The sequence below is a fragment of the Ursus arctos genome, unplaced genomic scaffold, assembly GCF_023065955.2.
Source record: "Ursus arctos isolate Adak ecotype North America unplaced genomic scaffold, UrsArc2.0 scaffold_28, whole genome shotgun sequence".
Classification (NCBI taxonomy): Eukaryota; Metazoa; Chordata; class Mammalia; order Carnivora; family Ursidae; genus Ursus; species Ursus arctos.
This window is the reverse complement of record NW_026622963.1, coordinates 36,767,746-36,790,050: the sequence shown is the minus strand read 5'-3', so window position 1 is coordinate 36,790,050 and position 22,305 is coordinate 36,767,746. Positions and strand designations below refer to the sequence as shown.

At 57.4% G+C, this 22,305-nt stretch overlaps 2 protein-coding genes across 7 annotated transcripts in view; one reads left to right on the top strand and one right to left on the bottom strand.

Moving 5' to 3' along the window:
• The window catches only part of IL16 (interleukin 16), a 100,621-nt gene extending 90,151 nt beyond the window's left edge, over nt 1-10,470 (top strand). For 2 of the 4 annotated variants that reach the window (XM_044388449.3, XM_044388450.3), the window contains 7 exons: nt 179-1,271; nt 2,771-2,939; nt 5,076-5,177; nt 6,241-6,372; nt 7,747-8,005; nt 8,241-8,363; nt 10,007-10,470. In XM_044388449.3, coding sequence (XP_044244384.1) covers nt 179-1,271; nt 2,771-2,939; nt 5,076-5,177; nt 6,241-6,372; nt 7,747-8,005; nt 8,241-8,363; nt 10,007-10,200 — 2,072 coding nt within the window. In that variant the 3' untranslated portion in view covers nt 10,201-10,470. The remainder of the gene's footprint in view (nt 1-178; nt 1,272-2,770; nt 2,940-5,075; nt 5,178-6,240; nt 6,373-7,746; nt 8,006-8,240; nt 8,364-10,006) is intronic. The other 2 variants (XM_026510579.4, XM_048220447.2) reach the window with 1 other exon arrangement.
• Nucleotides 10,471-13,647: 3,177 nt separating this feature from the next.
• STARD5 (StAR related lipid transfer domain containing 5) lies at nt 13,648-21,615 on the bottom strand. 3 transcript variants are annotated; one of them, XM_026510576.4, is made up of 7 exons: nt 21,431-21,517; nt 20,910-21,125; nt 20,736-20,785; nt 20,264-20,396; nt 15,875-15,992; nt 15,187-15,280; nt 13,648-14,280 (listed from the first exon to the last, which is right to left on the bottom strand). In XM_026510576.4, exons 2-7 carry the CDS (start codon nt 21,096-21,098, stop codon nt 14,133-14,135), a joined length of 732 nt encoding a protein of 243 aa, XP_026366361.1. In that variant the 5' UTR covers nt 21,099-21,125; nt 21,431-21,517; the 3' UTR covers nt 13,648-14,132. The 3 variants fall into 3 exon arrangements, with proteins under 3 accessions (XP_026366361.1, XP_026366362.1, XP_057159630.1); XM_026510577.4 differs by lacking the exon at nt 20,910-21,125 and having other exon boundaries at nt 21,431-21,615; XM_057303647.1 differs by lacking the exons at nt 13,648-14,280; nt 15,187-15,280 and adding an exon at nt 15,297-15,480.
• Between the last annotated feature and the right edge of the window lie 690 nt (nt 21,616-22,305).

Sequence of the window (22,305 nt, the reverse complement as noted above, 5' to 3'; positions counted from 1 at the left end):
TTCTTGCTGGCATTGCAGTCAGGGAATGGCACTGGGGCGGGGGGGGGGGGTTAGTTGCTCCCCCAACCGGCGCTCAGCACATGGGTCGGTCTCCTCCCCCAGAACGCTCCTTGCTATTTAGCTCTGAAACTAGGACGGAGGCGTAATGCTCAGCTTTGGCCTTGTTTCTGCTCCCCAGGGTCTCAGACATCCCCAGTCAAACACCCAGTCCTTAAGAGGCAGGCTCGGATGGACTATAGCCTTGACCTCACAGCCGAAGACCCCTGGGTTAGAATTTCTGACTGCATCAAAAACCTGTTTAGCCCCCTCATGAGTGAGAACCACGGCCACATGCCTCTGCCGCCCAGCGTCAGTCTGGGTGAAGAAGACGGGGTGCGGGGCCACCCAGATGGGACGCCGCCCAAGCTGGATGCCACCAGCGGTCCTCCCAAAACTTACAAGTCAGCGGACAGCGGCACCGTGAAGAAGGGTCCCCCTGTGGCCCCCAAGCCAGCCTGGTTTCGCCAAAGCTTGAAAAGTTTGAGGACGCGTGCCCCGGAGCCAAGGCGGCTGCCGGACCCTGCCTCCCCCGCGCAGCCAGCAGCAGCGCCCCGGGAGCGCCCGGGGCCCTCCACTCGGACCTTCTCCTCCTCCATCAGACAGAGGATCAGCTCCTTTGAAACCTTTGGCTCCTCTCAGCTGCCCCACAGAGGAGCCCAGAGACTGAGCCTCCAGGCCTCCTTGGGGGAAGCAGCACCACCTCCCGGGGAACAAGAGGGAGGACAGGTTCCCGGCCCGTCCGGGCGAGGGGCTCCCTCCACCGTCGAGCCGCAGCCCCCAAAGCAGGAGCGGCTGCCGCGGGGCTCCCCCATTTCCTCCAAGACCAGTGAGCCAGGCGTGTCGGGGTCCCCTCTGCCAGGACGGCAGTCCAGTGAGAAAGCCCCCCTCCCTGACGCCGACCCTCTCTCGAGGCTGCTGTCCACACAGACCGAGGAGCCCCAAGGCCCCGTTGTCAAGATGCCGAGCCAGCGTGCGCGGAGCTTCCCCCTGTCCAGGACCCAGTCCTGGGAGGTAAGGCCGCTGGACGAGAAGACCAGTCAGCTCTACTCCATCAGCAGTCAGGTGTCGTCGGCGGTCATGAAGTCCCTGCTGTGCCTTCCGTCTTCCATCTCCTGGGGCCAGACTCCCTGCAGCCCTAAGGGAGGGGGTTCGCCCACGTCGGGGGCCGGTGACGCCCCGGCCGCGAACAGCTCTGCAGAAACTCCTGCCTCGGACACAGGCTTCTCGCTCAAGTGAGTGTGCCCAGCCTGTCCTTCAGCTTCCTGTCCTCCTGTTCTTTCTAGTCTTTCTTTCATAACCGTGCGTAGCTTTAAAACAATGTCTTGGGCACCCTAAGGGGTTGTTCTGCCTGTTCTGCCCCGGGCGTGGGCGTGTGTGTGTGCGTGTGTGTTACACTCTCCATAGGAAGGGGGTTGTTTCACCACACCTGGTCTGGGAGGGGTGGGAGGGGGGAGGCGCTGCTGGTCCCTGGTGAGTTGTCCATGAAGGTTTGGAAAGCGAATGACATCGACATGTCCCGCTCCTGCTCAGGAAGGCCAGACGGAGGCCAGGAGAGGATGACCTGCTCCCCCGTCACCCCCCAAGTGATCTGTGCACTCTGTGCACGGGTCGCGGCCCCAGGACTGGGCGTGAGGATGTCTGGGATGCAGTCCCGGCTCCGGCGCTGACTCCCTGACCGTGATCAGGTTCCTCACTCTCACGGTTTGCCCTACAGTTGAGATTAGGAAGTGGGCAGGACCTGCTCCAAAAAACGGGGGGGGGGGCTCCCCACTGTTCCCTGGGGCTCCCACTGTAGGGTGAGGTCCTGCCTTGAACGAGAACAGCTCTGCATTTACCAGCTTTATTTCTTATTCTTAGACTGCGGAGAAATGTTTGAGACCCATTGACCCTGTTCCAGCCCCCGCAGACAGCCTGGGAAGGAACAGGAGCGAGCCTGGACACTCGTCTAGGGCAGGGTCTCGGGAGCCAGACCGACCCATGGGGAGCTCCTGGGAGCCGGTCAGATGTAGAGGTGCCCTGTAACGCTAAGGTTTCCCCGGAGCTGGCTCTTCCTGGCTGAGAAGCTGTTCTCTGGCCGGAACTGTGAGGCTCCCCTTTAGAACGCAGTTCTCTTCACCTGCTGGCGGTAAAGGTCTGCCGATCAGAGGGAGGAAAAATGTCTTCTGACTAAAACCACAGTTTCCTGCAAAATATGAGGTGTAGCTGAAAAAAGCTGGCTACAAATATCGAAATAAGTTCTAAAGAAAAAGGAAGACCAGTTGCTGCCTGCATGGGCCCTATTTGTGGTTATTAGGTGCTAATAATTGGGGGGGATATGCAGGTGCTGACGGCAGCCGTGAAGGAGTGCAGGGGTGAGTGTGTGCGAGGTGCCGTGGTCGTGATCCCACTGCAGTGTTGGTGCCAATTGTCCCGAGTACCCGCTGCACTCTGGGGCGAGGTGCTGACATTCAGAAACCCCGACCCGGAGACCGACACACCATGATCTGTGATCGTGAATCCCGGATCTGGGCATTCCACGGCCGGGTGAGCACAGGCAAGGCGTTCACCCTCTGTAAGCCCCAGTGTCCTGGCGGCTTTGGTGGAGGGACACTGGTTTCCACTCTGATTTATTATATCGAGTTACAGAACGCATGCCGGGGCCTAGCCCAGGCCTGGAACAGAGTGATTTCACAGCGACCATGAGCTCCTGTTAATATTCTGATTCGTACTATGTGCTGTTTCTCTATGAAAGCCTGTCAGAGCTGAGAGAGTACACGGAGGGGCTCAGTGAGCCCACGGAAGCTGAGAGCTGGGACCACTGCTCCCCTCAGTCTGGCCAATCGGTCATCTCCCTGCTGAGCTCCGAGGAATTAAAGAAGCTCATTGAGGAAGTGAAAGTTCTAGATGAAGCAACGTTAAAGGTAGGCGTCCTCTGTAAGCACTTAGTGACCAAGGCCGTACTCTGAGCCGTGGCCGGGGGTGCAGAAGAGGCCCCAGGGTCGTGCCCGTGGGAGAGGGACATTGCCTCACTGGACCACAGCAAGACCCGCCACTCGAGGGACGCTTTGCAGCTTATAAAGTACTTTTCATCATTGGCTTATTGCAGCTTTTCAACCATTTTATAAAAAGGAAAGGTGGGGCTCTAGAGTTTTCTTTGTCCGAGTTCTGTGCCGCGTCCCCATCCCACGGGCTGTGGCCGGGCGTGCGTGTCCAGGGAGGTGCTGGCTTCATGGGAGCGTGCTGTTGTAAGCAGCCTGGGTTACCAGCTCCCCCCCCCCCCCCGAGACTTACCCTGCACAGGGAGAAGTGATTGATCCCAGGGCTTGCAAGAACTCCCCCATTTCACTCAAGTCATTGTGAAAGTCCCACTTCCCATATGCTTCTGAGCACACCCCAGAGACGTGAGGAGGGGAAGTGGCCAGGCAGAGCTGAGATCAGCTCAGCTCAGATGAGCACCGGCTCCAGGGCTTGCCCTCCTGGGTCGTCCCGGATCGGCAAGGCTTTTTGCACCAGAATCACCCAGACTGGGGTGAAAGCATTAAGGAGGCATCATAGCTGAAATTCCCGAGGCCAAGGGTATGGCTCAGCCTGGACTGAGACTCACTCATCACCCGGACCCTGGTACCATCGTCCCCCAGGGCTTCATTCACACGGAGTAACAGGGTCAAAAGTGCTTTGTCAAAAACAAAGAGCTGTCTTGTCTAGGGTGTCACTGGGAGACCATTTGCTTTTCTGCTGGGTAAGGGCCTCTTTTAGGGCAGGTAACCTGATACTTGGGTCAAAGTGGGGAGATTTGGGCCAACGCTGGGGTAGCAGGGGGTGGAGCGGACCCCTCATCCCTCTGGGTCTTGGGAACTCCCAATCAAGGGGTCACAGAGCTGCACGCCGGGAGCTCTTGTGGTGCCAGAGCAAGGGAATTCTTTGACGTCAGGGTATTCCCTTGCACAGGTGCAAATTGGTGGCCCGAGAGCCACTCAGACCCGCAGGTGCATTTTATCTGGTCTGCGTGGTGACTGTTACAATTATTGTATTCTTTTTTTTTTTTTAAGATTTTATTTATTTGACAGAGAGAGAGACAGCCAGTGAGAGAGGGAACACAAGCAGGGGGAGTGGGAGAGGAAGAAGCAGGCTCCCAGCGGAGCAGGGAGCCCGATGTGGGGCGTGCCGGGGCTCGATCCCAGGACTCTGGGATCACGCCCCGGGCCGAAGGCAGACGCTTAATGACTGAGCCACCCAGGCGCCCTGAATAATTGTATTCTAAAGATGATAAAACCTGAATTGATACCTGGTCGTCTGGCTTCTCTCCTCGTTGACAGGGAGCGGTCGGGTAGCAGCTCTTCTGCAGAGGAGATGGGCTCCCGGGTTCTCTGCAGTTCCCGTCACCCCTAAATGTCTCACGTCTGTCTAGTTTGCTCCTTTAAGTGATCCGCCTACACCCCCCCCCCCCACCGTAGGCATTTGAGCTTGAGGCCTCAGGTCAAGACCCAAAAGAGCGTCTCTGACTTCAGACAGGACGGAGGGGCCGTTCAGGCTCCCTGTGAGCGCACGTGGGAAGCAGTGCATGTGCTTCTGTGCTCACGCATGTGGGCACGGGTGCCCGTGGGTGCTGCAGCCAGGACTCGGCCGGGCTCCTCCATGGGCGGCGGTGCCCCGTGGGGGAGCAGGAAGAGAGCAGGAGCAGTGAGCTTCGCAGAACAGTACTGCCCTCGGGGCGCACACAGCCCCACATCGAGACAGCAGAGCTGCGTTACGACGTGCTGGGTTTCCAGCTGACTTCGCGCCACCCAGCCCTGTCCGAACCCGTGTGGGTGTGGGCTGGGCGGCCGGGCCGGGGCAAGACGGCACTGTTATTTTACACATGCCCTCTCTCTTCTAAACTTCCTGCAACTCCAGAAAGCACAGTGCTCTCTGTCCGGATGATGGAACAGGGTTGAGGAAGGGATAGAACTTGGCAGGTGGCCACGCTGGGCTTGGAGAGCGAATCAGCCTGACTTTGCTTCTTAAATTGTTCGGGCTGGTGCGGTGCACGTCTTTAATATACGTGTCTCCTTCCACAGCAATTAGACAGCATCCACGTCACCATCTTGCACAAGGAGGAGGGAGCTGGCCTTGGGTTCAGCCTGGCAGGAGGAGCGGATCTAGAAAACAAAGTGATCACAGTGAGTGGCCGTGTGCTGGGGGGACGTGAGAGCCAGAGGCAGTGGCCCCAGCAGAGGGAACACCTGTCGGCAAGGGCCTCACTCTGGGGATCAGACGAGTGGCCGGCAGCAGGCCGCTGGGCACGGTTTTAAAGGGGAGCTGTCGGGACCCCATCCTTTCTAAGAAGCTCTGTGACGTCACCTACGTGACTCCATAGTCTATCCTCATCGTGATCCTTCATTGAACAAGGAAGGCGTCTGTGGACCCCAAACAACTTGAATAGGCCCGAAGTCTCACTCACTTGTGGAAACTTAAAAAAAAAATACAGGTGTCTCAGCCTCACACCAGGACTGCTGGACCAGAATTTCTCCAGGTTCAGAGGACATTTTAAAACACTCAAACCCACTGAACGTCACTGAACAGTACACTTTAAAGTGGCTCATTGTATGTTATGTGAATTTCAAGTCAACAACAGCAACAAAACCTCGAAGCAAATATTCTTCAGTGTCTCTCGTTTTGAACGAAGAGACCAGTAACCCGTTCGTGACTCAACATTTAGACAGGAGTGGTTTGTGAGCACAGGCCTCGTGGAAGGCTGCGCAGCTGGGACTGCAGACCAGGCCTGATAACAAAGCACAGCACACCTGGATGCAAGGGGCCTCACCTGGGTAGAGAGACACCTGGGGAAGGCGGGCTCTGTAAAGGAGGCTGCTTTCCTGGTTTGCCCACCGGAGAGTGGGGGTATTGGCTTGGACACGGGAGAGGCTGCCGACGGCTGGCTGGGGCACTAGGGCCACGCTGGCAAGAAGAAGCAGCAGTTCCTGTGTGGGTTCACAGAGCACAGAGCAGGCTGCAGCCTGAGGCTTTGGATCATGTGGTCCAGCCCTGTTGTCTGGGGATGAGCTGGAGCTTGGGGGGGGACCTGCACCTCTTCTGTGCACCCCGTTATTCTGGCCCACGTGGTCCGATCTGCTCGGGCAGCAGCCCACCTGTCTGCCCACCCCGTCTCTCTGACCCAGACGGTTTCTGGCCATCCCATCCTCAAGGGCTGAGTTGTGACGTGGCTGCTTTGTGTCTCCACAGCGGGGTGCACTGTCCTCATCGATGGCCGTGTTGTCTCAGTGTATTCCGCGGGCTCACGCACATTCCTTCGCCCAGAGGAGCACAAACCCTGCAGCTCATCGTGGGCCAGCATCAAACACACCCCCCCAGCAGGTGACTTGGCCCGTTCCTGTTGGTCCGTTCAGAGCCACCCGTGTGTGAGCACTGACTTCCTGCTTTGCAAGCAGGCTCTTAACCACAAAACATAAAAAGCACATAAAACCACCCAGGACCTATTTCTGTCCTAAGCATGCAGCAACGGGCTACGAAGACTGCGCAGTTGACTTTCCATCTGGGGAGCAGGGAGAGCTGCCTGTGAGAATAATACTCAGCATCTTTGGGTCCGCCCTGAGCGGTGACCTCTGCACCCCGTTTGGCCAGCACTCAAACACCAAACAATGCACACTGGCCAGGCATTCGGACCTGACTTCCTCTTCCTCCCTCCGTGCGTGAACGCTTCTGCTCCTTTCCCGAGTCATTGCAAGAGGGCGGATGCTGAGCACCGTCCATGACCGAGGGCCATGCTGGGCGCTCACTGGCTTCTCTAAATCATCTTCCCCATGACTCGGAGGGGGGCTGGACATGGAGGGACTACAGCGGAGGGACTGAGATGCCGGCAGAGCTTCTGCTTCATACTTGGGTCTCATACAGAGTGGGGGGATCCTCGCCGCCTCTGATCGCATCCCAGAATTTTTCGGACACCACAATAACTTAGAGAAACAGAGAGCCTGGTTTCCATGACGAGGTAGCATGTCTCGGTGACAGCCCGTGCACGCTGTCATGCGGTCCTCTTAATTATGCACGTTAGAATCAACCTCATGAAAGAGGCAGAGGCAAAGACATGAGATTTTTAAAAATCCCACATATTTTGCTGAAAGGGGACCAGGTGGGGTGACCTCTTTTAATTGAATCAGAATTTCTGGGGGAGGAGCTTTAAAATGCCCAGACTTCCTAGGAGAGTGTTTCTCAAACAAGCATCCTGCGGAAGATGAGGGCCTGAGAATTTCCGCGTGGAGAAAAGGATTGTTCGCTGAAACACTTTGGGGGATCGCTGCATCGTGCTGCCTGTTCTCACAGGAGCATCGTGTAAATTTGCTTCGTAGAGCCTGCAATACCTTTTTCAACAGGCTGTAGATGTTTTCAGAACTTTCGTTTTATCCAGCATTCTTAACTGCCTTAGACCTTAGAGACCTTCTTTATACAACGCCTGTTAATGTGGCACAGAATCTGTGCTTCGGAGAAAACACTCTGGGAAACGCTGTTGCAGAACAGAAGGTGAAAGATCTGAGTGGGATTGTTAACTAGGGTTGTGGTGATTGGCTAGGGCCTTGTGTTCAGAAGGGCTCTGAGGACCAGTCTGGCCATCGTGGCTGGCGATCTCTGCTCTGGGTGGCTAGGTCCCACTAACTGGTCGGGATCCGCCTCCTGCAAGAATCTGGATCTGACGCTGGGTGACTCCTGGGTCTTGACTTCCTTGGCTTTGTTCAGGTCCACAGAGTGTTCCCCAACGGGCTGGCCTCCCAGGAGGGAACTATTCAGAAGGGCAACGAGGTTCTGTCCATCAACGGCAAGTCCCTCAAAGGGGCCACGCACAGCGACGCCCTGGCCATCCTCCGTCAAGCTCGGGACCCCAGGCAAGCTGTGATCGTCACCCGGAAGCCGGCTCTCGAAGCCACGCCCGACCTGAACTCCTCCACGGATTCCACGGCCTCAGCCTCTGTGGCCAGCGACGTTTCTGTAGATTCCAGTAAGTGCCCCGAGCTTGGGCGAGGCCCCGTGGGTCACATCGCCTTTGGCCACTTGGGGCCAGTCCTGCTGGGGCTGCTCAGTCGCGTGTGGCCTGCCTGGCATGGGCTGGGGATGGGTGTCTGTGTTTGTACGAGCACGGGCACGGGTGCAAGTCCAGCCAGAGGCCTTCCCCGCTCGCGCGCTGCCCTGGAGAGGGGGGCGTCCCTAACAACGTCCCTGTGCTTACCCTGCAGTGGAGGCCACAGTGCACACGGTGACGCTGGAGAAGACCTCTGCGGGACTGGGCTTCAGCCTGGAAGGTGGGAAGGGCTCCCTGCTCGGTGACAAGCCGCTCACCGTGAACAGGATTTTCAAAGGTGCGGTGTGCGTCTGAGTCTGTGTGTGTGTTGGGGCCAGGCCCCCACAAGGCTTCTGGGCACCTTCTGGGCCACGTCGGTTTCCCACAGCCCCGTGCCCTCCTGGAGGCAGACGGGCAGGCCTCTTAGGGACTCGATTCTGCTTTTTCTACCTTTTCTCCTCGGCTCGAGACATCCCCTTACTCCTTCTCATTCGCTGGGTCCTCGCAAGTGACTGAGCCCTGGGCTTGGTTCTGCTGGGCAGGGCCGGGACTAGGGCGAGGCTGGGGGAGGCACTGCTGGGGGCACAGCACTGAAGGGGGTCCCCACATCTGCAGTAGCCAATTTCAACGCACTATTTCTAAAAATTAAAATTAATTAAACAAAATTCGTAGTGAACAAAACATCAAAGTTTAAGGACAGAGTATGACTTTCTACTTGTACACACTCGACCTCACTCGCCTCCCCCTCATCCCGGACCCGTCAGCTCCTGGTTTTATGCAAAACATTGACATTTTGTTCAGCACTGGTTGAGGTGCAAGCCGGCATAAAGGCGGGGGGGGGGGTCACTCAGGCTTTCCCGTGAACATCGTGAATGGCCTGCAGCTCCCACGGAGAACCATCCCTGTCCTCACTGCTCCTCAAGCTGGAGCCCCAGCCCCACAGAGCGGGGAGCTGTGGGCAGAGAGCACCAGGCAGAAGTCAAGGGACCCGGGTTCCGGCCCCAGCTCAGCCTCTCATTTGCTGAGCGACCACTGTCTCCAGGGCCGGAGGCTCCTGGTCCACACAGAGGTGTGGGGTGTGTCTGGACCCGGGGTGCACGGAGGCTCACTGGGGGGGGGTCCCCAGGAATCCATGTTTACTCCAACTCTCGGAAAGATGTTTTTGACTTTCGAAGGGGGACTAGCAGCTCTGAAGCTCAGCTGGTTACCCGCGTCCTCGGGCTCCTGGCAGGTGCAATGGGACGATTGCCACACACATAGTGTTAGCAGGACACCTGACAGGCACAAAGGCCGATATACTTCAGCAATTTTTATTCTCATTACTATCAGCTGTTAGTCACTATTTCTGAATATCATTGTATCAAACGGATGGGAAATCCTCTTTCAATATAGATAATAAAGTAACACTCTTTCCGTAGGCAGCTTTGAAAGAGTGGGGGCCATACACGATTACGTCCTCTTCACACGGATGCGGGGGTCTTCTCCAGGCCGTGCAGAGTCAGGCACTGTGAACACTCACCAGCCCCCTTCCCACACCGCCCAGTGCCTGGGAGCTCATTCGAAGGGGAGAGACCGCATGTGGACGGAGGGTGTGGGGCTGGTGAATGTGGAGGCTCAGAGGGGAAGCAGTTCCCCAGAGGCCTCTATGATCCATGAAGTCTCCACCTGGCTCTGGGCTCGAGGCTTCCTGGAACCTCCCTTCTCTGGGGACACATAGGCTGCACCTTTCCCAAGGGCCACAGAGCTGGAGGCTGGCATGCCCACCTTGAGGTCACCATCTGACGAGAAGCCTCCTTTCAGACCCACTGCCAAGCTCCTAAGGGATGGGCACCCTGTTCCTTCCCGAGTTGTCCTGGCTCCTCAGAGACTGAGGGTCGGGGGTAACCTTCCTTGTTCCCCAGTCACCTGTGCAACCCGTTATCTTCTTCTTCCTCCTCTCAGGGGCAGCCTCGGAGCCGAGCGAGACAGTCCAGCCAGGGGACGAAATCTTACACTTGGCTGGCACGGCCGTGCAGGGCCTCACGCGGTTTGAAGCCTGGAACATCATTAAGACGTTGCCTGACGGACCGGTCACGATCGCCATCAGGAGGAAAAGCCTCCAGGCCAAGGGGACCGCAGCTGCTGGAGACCCGTAGGCAGAGTCTGGGGGCCGACCAAAGCCAGTAACGCACAGCTCCTCGCAACCGCTAATTCTCAGGGTCGCTGCTAACCCCCGCCCGGGTGGGGAAGGCAGAGATGTGCTTCCTGGGGCCGCTGCCCTGGTCCAGACCTTCCGGGACGCCGCCCAGCAAGAGGGTCGTCCCGAAAGGAAGGGCAGCGTCGTTCCGGGTGCTACAGACTACAGACTATGTGCAGAGAGCGTGCTGATAATACTGTGGTGCTGTAAATAAAAGGGGTATGTTCTAGTTTGGTACGCGATCCATGCCCTGCTTTGCAGATTTTCCAAGTCCTCTAAAAGTGTAACGATTCACACCCAGACAGCATTTGCTTTTCTCACGAATTTGCCATGTGCGCGGGCTCGGAGGGACAGGCCATGCTGCTTTCCTGGGCATCCGCCCGAGCAGCTCGAAGGCTGGGGGCTGCAAGCACCCGAGGGTCAGTCTCTCGCGGCCCCGGCAGCTGATGCTGGCTGTTGGCTGGGAAGTGAGCTGGGGCGGCCAGTCCGGACACTCACAGGGGCCTCGCCCTGGGGCCTGGGCTTCCTCACCACATGAGGGCTGGGTGCAAGGGGGAGAGCCAGATAGAAAGTGTGTCCTTCTTATGACCCTGCCTCAGGGCCCCGCGGCAGCTTTTGCTGGGCGCTATCAGGAGGAGGTGGCCCAGGTGCAAGGGAGGGGAGATGCTGCTGGGCTGTTTTGGGAAAACACAACCCACCCCACAGAACACTTGCAAAACTGGTTTTGGTTGGGTTGGAGATAGGATCCTAGGTAAGGGTGGTACCGGGTGGTGGGGCAGGGAGGCAAAGAGGAGTCAGGTGAGACTCAAGGTGTGAGCAAGTGTGCCAACAGCACAGAGCAGCACGAGTACAAGAGGGTGAACTAGAAATGGCTACCATTTCCCTGCCACGCGCCGCGCACTGGGCTGGCGTTCAGGGGACACGGTCTTTACTGATCACAGTGGTGTCTACAGAGCGTGGTTTTGTGCCATTGTATTGGTGAGGGCGCCAAGACCGGGAGACGGCAGGTGACCTGTCCATGCTGGTGAATGAGGAGGCAGAGATTAAGCCCTTCTTTTCTGGGATCTGGTACAGACGGAGAGGCCAGTGCCCGACCAAACGGATGTCTGGTTTGCTCATCTCTTAATGCCCGATGGCCACGCTCAGGACAGAGATCTATCAGCAGCAACCAGGGCTCCCTGACCAAACCCCGGGCAGCATCCCAGCCCCGCCCCAGCCCTGCCCCAGCCCCGCCCCAGCCCTGCCCCAGCCCCGTGACTATGGCGGAGACTGGAGTCAACACGAAAGTGAGTTATCCTTAGGCTGGGAGTGCTGAGGCCATGTCAGTGGAGTCTGGTGGCTTCTCCAGGGTCCACAGGAAGCAAAGACCGTTTCCGGGCAGTAAACTCCTAGAAAACCCAACGGGGGCCCCTCTTCACGCAAATGCCGCATGTGACGTCACTGCAGAGGGCGTCAGCTCGCTGATCCACTCACCCCAGGAAGCAGTGGCTTACAGTAGCTGTGTCCTGCCTGCCGCCTTGCGCACCCCCTTCTGAAACCTGTCATGCCCCACGCCGGGCAAGGACTCTGAGACACCGTGCGGACAGGTTCTTCAGGTTTAAAAACACTGCCTATCACTGTGATCTGGCACTGGGAGGCGTGACTCACTTCCACACGCACGCCATAGGACCCTGCCCAGGGCTGGCCCACGAGGCCACGCGGACTCGGAGGCACACCCATGCCCCCATCACCTCTCAGGGACAATTGGGCAACTACTGGGCCAGCAGCCGGGTCAGGCATGTGGACCAGCCCAGGGAAGGTGGAGTGGCCTTCCGTCGGGACTGGGAGCAGGTGACATGCAGGAGCACAGGGCTGGCCATGGGCCAGGGACACAGAGAAGCCGTCCTGCAGGTCTGGGCAGGCTTGTCTCAGGACTAGGGCGCAGCTAAGGGTCCCTCCTCCTGCTTCAGAGGGTCCCCCTCTCCCCACTCAGGACACCACCACCGGTCAAGTTTCCAGTCTCCATGCTCAGGGGGTGGGGGGAGGGTCTTCAGTCCAGGAACCAGCAAGGTCTTAACCCAAGAGCTCGTCCATTGGTTCTTCCTGGTGCCGGGATGGACACGGGAGATCTGGCCCTCCCGCGCCAACGTCTTCAGAGCAGAGGAAGCACAGAAGAGGGCCTTGGCAAGACATTTCCCGTCAACCCCGAACACCGCAAGCATCACCGCTCACTGTCAGGGACCCACTTCCACCCCATGGACAGGAACCCTCCCCAGGGCCTCTCCCAGGCAGCCCTGGTTCCTTTCGAGCCGTGTCATACCAGTCCACACGTCATTTCGTCTGCACGGGCTCTTGAACGGCAGGCTATGTTGGGCTTGCTATTCATTGTCCTATAAACACGGGACGTCAAAGCACGGGCAGGGGCAGGTGCTGTTCAGGAACAGAGATTCTGAGCGGCAGGCACTGGCCCGGGTGCATGTCTTCTGACTCCTAGTCCAGTGCACTTTCACCCGGTGGACCCCGTGACCCAGGTCCTCAGGGGGCTGGCTTTCCACCCTGCTGGACAGGGAGGCATGAGTGGCTTCTGGGGTCTCCTCAGCTGGCACCCGGCAGAGTAGGGACCTGCTACGTATTTACCGAGAGAATGAAATCTAAATTCAAGAGTCTGATGAAGACTTCTTGGTAAGTTGGCTGGATGATCCCAACAGCACCACTGTGGGATCTGTGGCCACATTACAACCCGTAAGAAGGGGGCTTTCTAACCCTTGACACGGAGCTTTCCTGTTTCAAAGCTGGCTCTTGCTTTGGCACATCCGGAGACAGACACCCCAGGACTCGAAGGTGGGGATCTGAGCTACTATGCACAAGGGGGCTGTCTGCCACTTGGAGGACTCTGGAAATTTCCTGCTGACAGTAGTCACTGCAACACGAGGACACTCCGGTCAGACACAAGGGCCTGTTCCTCACCAGCAGGCTGTGTGGTCCTGACTGGAGACAGGGAAGGGACCTCGTGTGGCAGCCGAGGCCACCCCTTCCCAGTGGCAAGGCCGTGCTCCCCAGTTCCAACGACCCACACGGTGGGCCAGGATGGTGCGGGCCCCGCAGTCTCAGAGCAGAGCCCAGAGCTGGGACTCCAGCCAGCGCTGCTGGAGGGGACCTGCCCTCCCATCCTTTACCCTGACAGCAGTGTGGCCCAACCAGGGAGGACTCCAGCCCCGGCTTCTAGACCGACGGTAGGAGAGGGCGAACGCTGAGGGGGAGAAGGCCCTCCTCAGAGGCGGGAGGGGCTTGCCCTACTCACCATCATCCCAGAGCGTGCCGGCCCCGAGGCTGCGGAGTCGGCTTGGGGCACACGCATACTCCCTGGGTTTTCTGGGGACACAGGCCTTAACTCAGTGGGAAAGAGTGGAAATGACCGATTCGAATAGAAGATACAACAAAAAGAAATAGTGAATGTATTTTTCCTCAATGCCTATCTCATTTATGAAAACACTATTTTCCAAGCCGTTATCTTTTTAAGGGGGAACGTCTGGTGCAGTGTTCCCAGGTGGGAGGGCACTGGGTGCCAACGAGGCAGCAGAGCGGGGCTTTCCGTGTCGATGGGGAATCTCGCTGACGGGGGCACGCCGTCTCTGGCGGTGACTGGCACAGACAGGCTTCGGGCAGACCGCATCCCCTGGGGTCTGCTGGCTGGAGGGGTGCGGACAACCAGCAGACAGGGCACAGGAGAGGCTCCCCCAAGCCAGCCCCAAGGGGGAGGAGGAGTGGGGCGGCAGGGGCCATTCTGGCAGGCTTCTCGGAGATGAGCTGTCCCCAGGAAGGTCCCAAAGGGTGAAAACTGGCCCTCGAGCTCCCAGTACCCCGGGAGCTCTGTGATGAGTCACAGGAGCCCTTGGCCAGGAGGTGAGAACGTCAGTCACACAGGGTCTTCACAGCTTTCTCCAGGTTGGCGTAGAAGCCAGCCATGCTGCGGGGGAAGAAGGAGTCCACCACGCTCCGAGGGAGGTAGCCGCTGAGGTCGGTCTGGAAGAACGTGACCAGGTTGGTCTTGTCGGGCTCCCTGGGGAAACAGGAGCAGAGCCGCGTCACGCACTTGGAGCGGGGCACCTGGAGCGGGGCACCGGGGCCGCCGAGGAGCACTCGCCCTGGGAGACAAGGCTGTGACGCTGAGATTCGTCAGCGGGAACCCCACCCTGCACGGCACCTGCCCATCACGGCGGCCGAGGGCTTCGACCCTTTAAAACCCCGGCCTCCGCACAGTTGCAGACAGGGCAACTGAGACTTGGAGAGGGACGGGGTGGGCAGATGAGCAGTGCAAGCCGGCATGTACCGCTCCAGGCTGTGGCTCCTCTACTCTGTACTGAGTATCAGCACTGGGACTGGGACGCCCACGTTCTCAAACATGGGAATGAGAACCAAGAAAATGGGACAGAACCCTCCCTGAGCTCAGCTCTGCGGCTGACTTACAGCTTAGCGTCGGGCATCTCCAGCCCATTCCTCGTGAAGGGGAGATGAGCCCCGGGTGGGACATAGGGTGGGGACAGCCACCCTCAGCCACTCTGGGCTGGCGGACAGAGGTCAAAGAGCACAGAAGCGAAGACCTGGCCCTCCGGCCCTGCACTGCCAGCCTCTGACCCGGGAGAGATCCCGTGACCTCCCTGAGCCCGTTCTCTCATCTGCTAAATGGGACCACGACACTTGCCCAGCCCGCCTTATGGGGCCGGAGGGGGAGCCCCACATTGAAAACAGTAAGAACAAGGCCTCCCACAATTCCTCCCACTGTGCTAGTGCGTGGGCACACTGTGTCCCCGACGTGTAGAGAACAGGCTCCGTAATGCCCAAGCCCGTGGGTCGTAGGCAGCTTTATTCCTGCCAATTGTGATTAATGCGCCCAGTGAACAGACGGTCCACAATTAAGCTACGCGTAGGTCTGGGCACGTCGCTCGCTCCAGGAGATCGTCCTCACCCCGGCAGAGGCTCACAGAAGCAACCGCAGGGGTGGTTAAACCCTCGCACGAAACCTGGCTCCGGGGGACACAACGGGTGCTCCACGTGGACAGCTGCAAGACAGCAGAACGGGCAGTGAGCTACGACCTCAGCCCTAGCTCACGCAGACGCCCCCATGTGAAGTCTGGGGAGTCAGCACGGGTGCCCCGGGACCTGCCCCTGAGCCCCCCACCCCACTGTCCCTGACACTCACATACGGACACATACAAACCCACACTCGCACACGTGCAGACACGTTCACGGCTTCCCAAGTCTGCCGGCATCTCAGAGAAAAGAACATTCCACAGTGTTCCACGGTTGGGGGCAGGAGGGAGGCACCCCCTCCAATCCACCATCTGTCCCCACGTGAAGATGCGGAGGAATGGCAGGGGCTGCAGCTTTTGGGAGGCAGGGGGACATGCGCAGTGGCGGGAGGGAGGGGACAGTGCCACCACCCCGCACATCAACAGGGTAGACCAGGAGCCCCAGCGGGAATGAGGAGCGGTGCTGGCCACATCTATGGCGTGAACGTCCAATGACTGGCCTGTGCACTCTCTCCCTTTGGCCCCCCACGGCACACGATCCCCCTGCACCTGGTGAGGCGAGGTGCACGCAGAACAAGGGACCCAGGGCGTGAGTGCCCTGGTGGCCGCCCGGCTGTCACTCACCGCTGGAACTGAGGCTCCCGTCCTCATACTTCTTGACGAGCACCAAGTCCACAAAGTCTCTGGGGGAAATGAGCTTCATGGCGGCCGGGGGGCTGGCGGTTCTGCTCACGCACAGCATCTGTCAAGCATGGAGGAGTCCAGCGGCCGCCCAGAGGTCTCCCTGCCCCTGCCCCTGCCCCAACCCAGGGTCCGGCCCTCAGAGCAAGCACCTCCTTTCCGCTGTGCCCGGGCAGCCTTCTGGGCCCCCCAGCCCTGGCCCTGGACGGAGCACCCCTTGATCCTCACCCAATCTCAGAACACCCCACCAGTCCATTCTCCCACCTTGAAGGCAAGGTCGCCCCAAACCCACCACGCCTTCTCCCACCATTCCCCTCGTCCCCGCCCTCTCAGGTTCCCAGTGCAGAAGAACAGGTCAGGTGCAGGATGGGATGGAGCTCCCTGGGGTGCGGGGCAGGCAAGGAGGGACTGCACTTTGAGGCACTGGGTTTTCAGACTGGGGCTCAGAGTATCTCGGCCAAGACACCTCTGCCCTCAGGGTCTGAGTCTTCAGGCAGGCATGCAATCCTGGGGGCACCGGGGATCCATTCCAGACGGCTCAGCCTCCCCGTGTTCTTCCTAAGACCCCAGCCTGGGAACAGGCTCTCCTTCACGCAGGCTCTCCCTTCCCACTTGGTACCAACGCACAGCACGCCCTTCCCATCCGGAATCTTCCTAGCAGGTGCGGTCCCTGGGTGCCAAGTCTCCCAGGGCACCAAAGGGACACGTCAGGAAGGTGATACCAACAGCTGAGCCAGGCATGGCGCACTGGAGTTAGAATCCCACGTTCTCCCCTCTTCCTCTTTTTAAAGGCCAAAGCTTACTGTTAGAAACAAGGCATTTCGACACTTCTGAATTCTCCTATTTTGTAGCAGGAATGGCAGAAGTGATATATATATTACTAACTGATGGCTTCTCGTCCTGATTCCTGCTGCAGGACACATCATTCCTGAAGGAGCATTTAAAGTATTGGTAAGAAATGCCGAGGGCGGCAACATGCGGTAAATCCATAAACTCGCCCGCGGCTCTGTGTCTCAGCCACACTGCTGTCCACCTGTCATCTAACCATCCAACTCAGAATTCGAGTTTTGGGATTTCTCAAAATCACGCTGATAAACACCAGTCTGCAAGGGAGGGCTCCTCCTCTGCATTCTCGCCGCTTCCCTGAGGGGCAAGGAGGCACCGCAGGTCAGCTGCGTCTCCCCTTCCCCAGAACCTGAGCTCACCCGAAACCTGTGTCTTCCTCTTTTCAATTACTGTCCACTGAAGGCTCTACCTTTCAGCCTTTTTTTTTTCTTTAAAGATGTCATTTCTAAGTCATCTCTACATCGAACGACGTGGGGCTCGAACCTACAGCCCCGAGTTCCAGTCACCTGGCACCCCTCTTTCTAGCAGTAAGTCTTATCTTTTCATGGGCCCATGAATTAACTTGAGAAAAGACCTCCCATTCCTCTCATTGAGAGATGTAAAATAAATGACTTTTTAAGTATAAGAGTCCTTCATCCACATTTGTAATATAATCATACTGTCTTAATAAATTATAATCATATCTCAATCCAAATTTTTCACACGCGGTCTTAGGTCACAGGAAAGATATACATGTAACTTATATACATATTTATGATGAAGGATGATGTCTTTGAAGAATAAATAAATCAGGATAAAATTCAGTAGCCTACATGCAATGGAAAAATAAGTTCAAGAAAAAAAATGATGTAAAATTTTTGACTCGGGAGAATGGGTTCATGTATGATGAGGAGAACAAAGGCAAAAGAAAGCAGATAAAATTAAATTTCCTTACAACTTGCAGAGGAATGACAAATAACTTCAGTCAGGCCGAGCCAGACATGGTCCAGGAACTCAGGACTGCCTTCCTGTTAAGGCCTTGCTGGATAGAGGGAAGAGACCTTCACCTGATCCCAGCCAGGCCTCCTGGATCCTGGCAGATTTCCTTAGCATATCAAAGTCCTTTTGGAAACTTCCTTTATCTCTACCTCCCGCCCAACTTAAAACTGTATCATCAATCGCTCCTCACTCTCCCAGGGCAGACAGCTCTCTCTGCCCAACAGCCCTGCCTCTGTGCTTTCATGAAAGCACCTTTCTGCGCCTAACATGTTTCAAGAATTCTTTCTTCACCGTTTGTTCCAGGCCCCCATCGCATCAATGTATTTTTAAATAAATGATAGTAAGTAATACTTCAGGTCATGAAGCTACAGCTAAAAGAATGAGGTCATCGTTTTGCTCAAAACTCTGATTTATCACATGTTAGAAATGCCATGTTCTGCCATTTATGATGAAAATTTCAGACTCAGACGTTTAAATGTGAGGTGTCAAGTGGGTGTGTGGGGATGACACAGGATTTCTCAGAGATAAGCACGCAAAACACTGAAAACTTGCAGGACAGGACTGACAGGGTCAGGAGGGGTACCTGTGGGGGGGGGAGGGGTGGGAGGAAGGGGTGGGGGCGGCTTCGGGCCCATAGTGGCTCAGCCCTGGGCCAAGGACTGAGGGTCCCCTGCGGCCCCAGGCAGGGAAACAGGCATGTGTTTCTGGAAGAACAGGGTGCTCAGAAGACAGAGACCCTGTAATATTGATGAGGGGGCAGAAGGTTGGCTGAGGACAAAGCCCACGCTGAGGACCCGCAACCTCGCCCCACCCCCACTCCTGGGTGGGTATGTGTGACATCCCTCCAAGAAACTTCCAACTGTCTCACTCTTCCTGCTTTGCTGGAGGGAAAAACCACCTTAGCTGGGTAAGAGCCAGGCCTCCAGGATCCCAGGATCTTCTTTAGCCTATGAAGTCCTTTTGGACGCCTCCCTTTTTCCTACTCCCTCAACTCCCAAGTCTAAACACCCTACAGAAATGCAGCCACTGTCACCTTCAAGAAGAAAGCTCCATATAGGGTCATTCTGTCACTCCATTCGTGTTCTGTTGTAAAGGCCGTTAGCCCGTGGTTTCTCAACTGGAAGCATGTGTAAAATTATTTGTATACTGTCTTCCCAATTTTCTACTCTCTCCGGTAGCCCCTGGGTGGCGGTGGTTCACTCAGTATTTTTATCTAAATGTGCTCACTTTTATAAACTCGGATAAATTTATTTTAAAAGGAAGCTACTTAACTCTCTGCAAAATACACATACGGAGGATTGCTGCGTTCTTGTTCTGCTTCTGAGGCGGAGGCCAGCCGCCGGTTGTGTTATAAAGGAGATGAGCGAGTGTTAAATGGCTGTCACAGGCACGAGCGCCTAACGGAAACGCTCCCCTTCGAGCAACGAGAGGAATTAAAAAAGAACTGAGTCCCGGGTGACATCACCACGTGTGACTCAATGTCAGTTTTTGCCTAGTATCCTTTGTGTCTCAGGGGTGTGTGCCCCACCCTTCAGGAAACACCCACATACACTCTTGACAATGAACTGAAGCAAGAATTTTGGTCCAGGCCAGGAACACCTGGGTCCTCCAGACGGACCAGCGCAGAATGACGGCCTGAGGTTTCACAACAGCATCCGTGTAAACACGCAAGAGGGCGTCTCATCCACGGACGTCAGCATCAAACAGGCTGGCAACATTTCCCCAAGGCAACTTTATCATCAGTTTTGGCTACTATTTTTTTCTTCTTAAATTCTGTAATCAAAATCAGGTGCGTTCTTAACGCTCCAAGTCCCTAACGCTTAATGTTCTTAGGACAGAAACCTCTAGAATTGGGCTGATATGGTAGCCACTCGCTCCACGTGGCTATTTAAATTTACCATGAGGGTAAAGAAAAATAAATAAAATGAACAATTCGTTTTCCTCCAACTAGACACCTCTCACGTGCTCTGTGGCACATGGGCCCTAGGGGCTACTGCAGTGGACAGGGCTGTCACAGAACATTTCCATCACTTGGAAAGTTCTACCGGGCAGAGCTGGCTTGGATGACATACATTGTACCGACGGAGAAAGTGTAATCCAGGGCTGCCACCTGGCGGACCCCACAGCTGGCAGAGAATCCGGACTCTGGCCACGACTCCGGATTCATTATCACGGCCCCATCGAGGGGCACTATTTCAAACCTGAGCTGACGAGTCAAATCCAGGCACTGCGTAAGCGCCCTCAGAGCCCACACTCACGCTGCACGCCTTCATCGGCAGCCGCTATTTCTCTGTGCTCTGCTTAGGACTTCTCTGCCCATCTGGTCACACGGTTTCCCACCTGCACCCGGGCCAAGGTTGGGCCTGAGTGTGGCCAGCAGCAGGTAGCCTGCGTTTGCCGGGCGCCGGGGCTGCGTGGGGTCCTGCCCTTGCCAAAAGGTGTCCCTGACCCCCTCCAGAGGGACAGGGTCAGGTTACTGCTAGGGTAATAGGGCTTGGGAAGACTTACATCAGTGAGGCTTTCGATAATTTCAAAGCTGCTCACGTTCTCATCCCACTTGTCTCGAAGGGTCCCAGCAAGTGGCTTGACACAGGCCCACACCTTTTCCGGCGCTGCATGCACGATGCCTTCTCCCCGGTACCTGGAGCACAAGAAGGAATGTGAGCCCAGGCCTCCACCCAAGCTTCTGCTCCTGGGACCATACACCTGTCACTGCTCTTTAAGACAGGCTTGCAGATCAGGGGCTGAGACTTAACCAGCCCACCTCCCCTCAGACCTGCGGAAACGGACCGTAAGCACTCCCGAGACAGAGTCTGCTTGAAATGACTTAGATAACAACAGAAGCTTTCCTGGAAGAGAACTGGCAAGTGGATCCCAGGGTGCTAGGGCAGACTGGAATTATTTTAGGAAGCAAACCCACAGAGACCTCAAGAGGGGAGCAGCACCTCTGACAAACTTTGACAAGGCGTCATGCACTTACAAGTTCCCTGGAAACTCCATAGATGGCCTCCAGGAAACTGAAACTCCATTCTGTCAAAAGGCACAGAATCGTAGAATTTAGAGCTAGAAAGGCTCTGGGACATCACCTGACCCACTCCCCTGTGCTACAGACGAGAAGTCTGGAGCCTCAAGAGATGCGAGGCTCCAAGCTGACCTGACGGACTCGTGTGGCAGAGCAGGGACAGGTCCTGCACAGTAGACCTTTCCCACAGTAGAACTTGATGGAGCAGATCTGAACCGGCTGATTCCGAGAGCTCTGGGTGGTTTTCAAACCTCCTAAAAGCCACCATGCCATGTGTCTCCTCAATTTCCGTCTATTCGTTAAAAACCAGAAGCGCCGCATAAGCAGAAACTATTCCCACGCCACCTCCTGGGAACGCACAGAGGCTCGTGCTAAGATGAGGGCCTGCTGTGGAGCCTAACCACCATTTGCTAGCCAGGTGACCTTGGGCAAATCACTCAATGAAAAGGGGCAGATACGTATCCCGGGGTCATCGGGCACACAACAGGCCCAGGTGTTTTTAAGGAAGCAACCCTCGATGGAATCTACCCCCACCCCATCCAGCTCCAGGGTACTGGAGAGCAGAAAGGAGCAGGAAGAGGAGGAGCCTGGGGTCTTCGGAGACCCCAGCCCCAGGCAGCAAGAGACCCCTTCCTGCCCCGCTCCTCACTCACGCCTTCCCGGCACATCTTCCATCCTGACTCGTCCCGCCGGTACTGGAGCACCTTCTCCGCCACCGCCTCGCTCAGCTGCGCGGCCAGCGCCGGGTCCATCGCTCCAAGGGTCGGGGCCGTGGCGGGGGGCGCCGTGGCGGAGGCTGGCTCCGGGTCTGGGAGGTCTCTGCGCCCGGGCCCGGGGGCGGAGCCTCAGCCCCGGCCACGCCCCGCGCCCCGGATTGGCCCAGGCGGGCAGTCGGGCCCCGCCCCGCCCCGAGATTGGCAGGGCCGGCCACGGCCGGGCCAGGCTGGGCGGTCCTGGGAGGGCGGTGCGGACCTGCGGGTCCGCCTCCGGCCTGGGAGGGGCCCTGCGCCGCGGAGCTGGGGGGCGGCCCCGCCGAGCCACTAGCGGCCCGGAGCGTGGACTTCCGCTCCCAGCGCCCAGAGGCCTGCCGCGGGCGGGGCGACCGTGCAGTCGGCCTCAGCAATGCCCGGCGGCGGCTGCGGGGAGCTGGGGGTGCGCGCGGAGGCGGGGACATGGTGGGACCTGCAGCGCCGGCGGCAGGGAGAAGGCTCCTTGAGCAGTGCCCACCAGGGGGAATCTGGACGTCTGTGCCACTGATTCGGGGACTGCAGAAGCGGGGAGCTCGGTGCCCCCCCCCCCCCCCCCCCCGCCCCGCGGCCTGAGCGCCTGGTGGCCCAGCTGAGTGGAGACGGTGCGTTCAGTTCTGGGCACATTTTTTTTTTTAATTTTTATTTACATTCTAGTTAGTTAACATACCAGAGCAGTACTGGTTTCAGGAGAATTCAGTGGTTCATCACTGGTTCAACACCCAGTGCTCATCACAAGTGCCTTCCTGAATGGCCATCACCCAGCTAGCCCGTCCCCTGCC

What these genes read in the sequence shown, in the direction of transcription:
- STARD5 (XM_026510576.4), bottom strand. Translation starts at nt 21,098, where the DNA reads ATGCGGCGCTTCTGGTTTTTAACGAATAGACGGAAATTGAGGAGACAC. An exon ending in CTGCCACACGAGTCCGTCAG is followed by an intron (nt 20,786 to 20,909) that starts GTCAGCTTGGAG and finishes GCCTTTTGACAG; the next exon opens with AATGGAGTTTCAGTTTCCTG. An exon ending in TTCTGTGAGCCTCTGCCGGG is followed by an intron (nt 14,281 to 15,186) that starts GTGAGGACGATC and finishes CTGTTTCCCCAG; the next exon opens with GGAGCCCGACAAGACCAACC.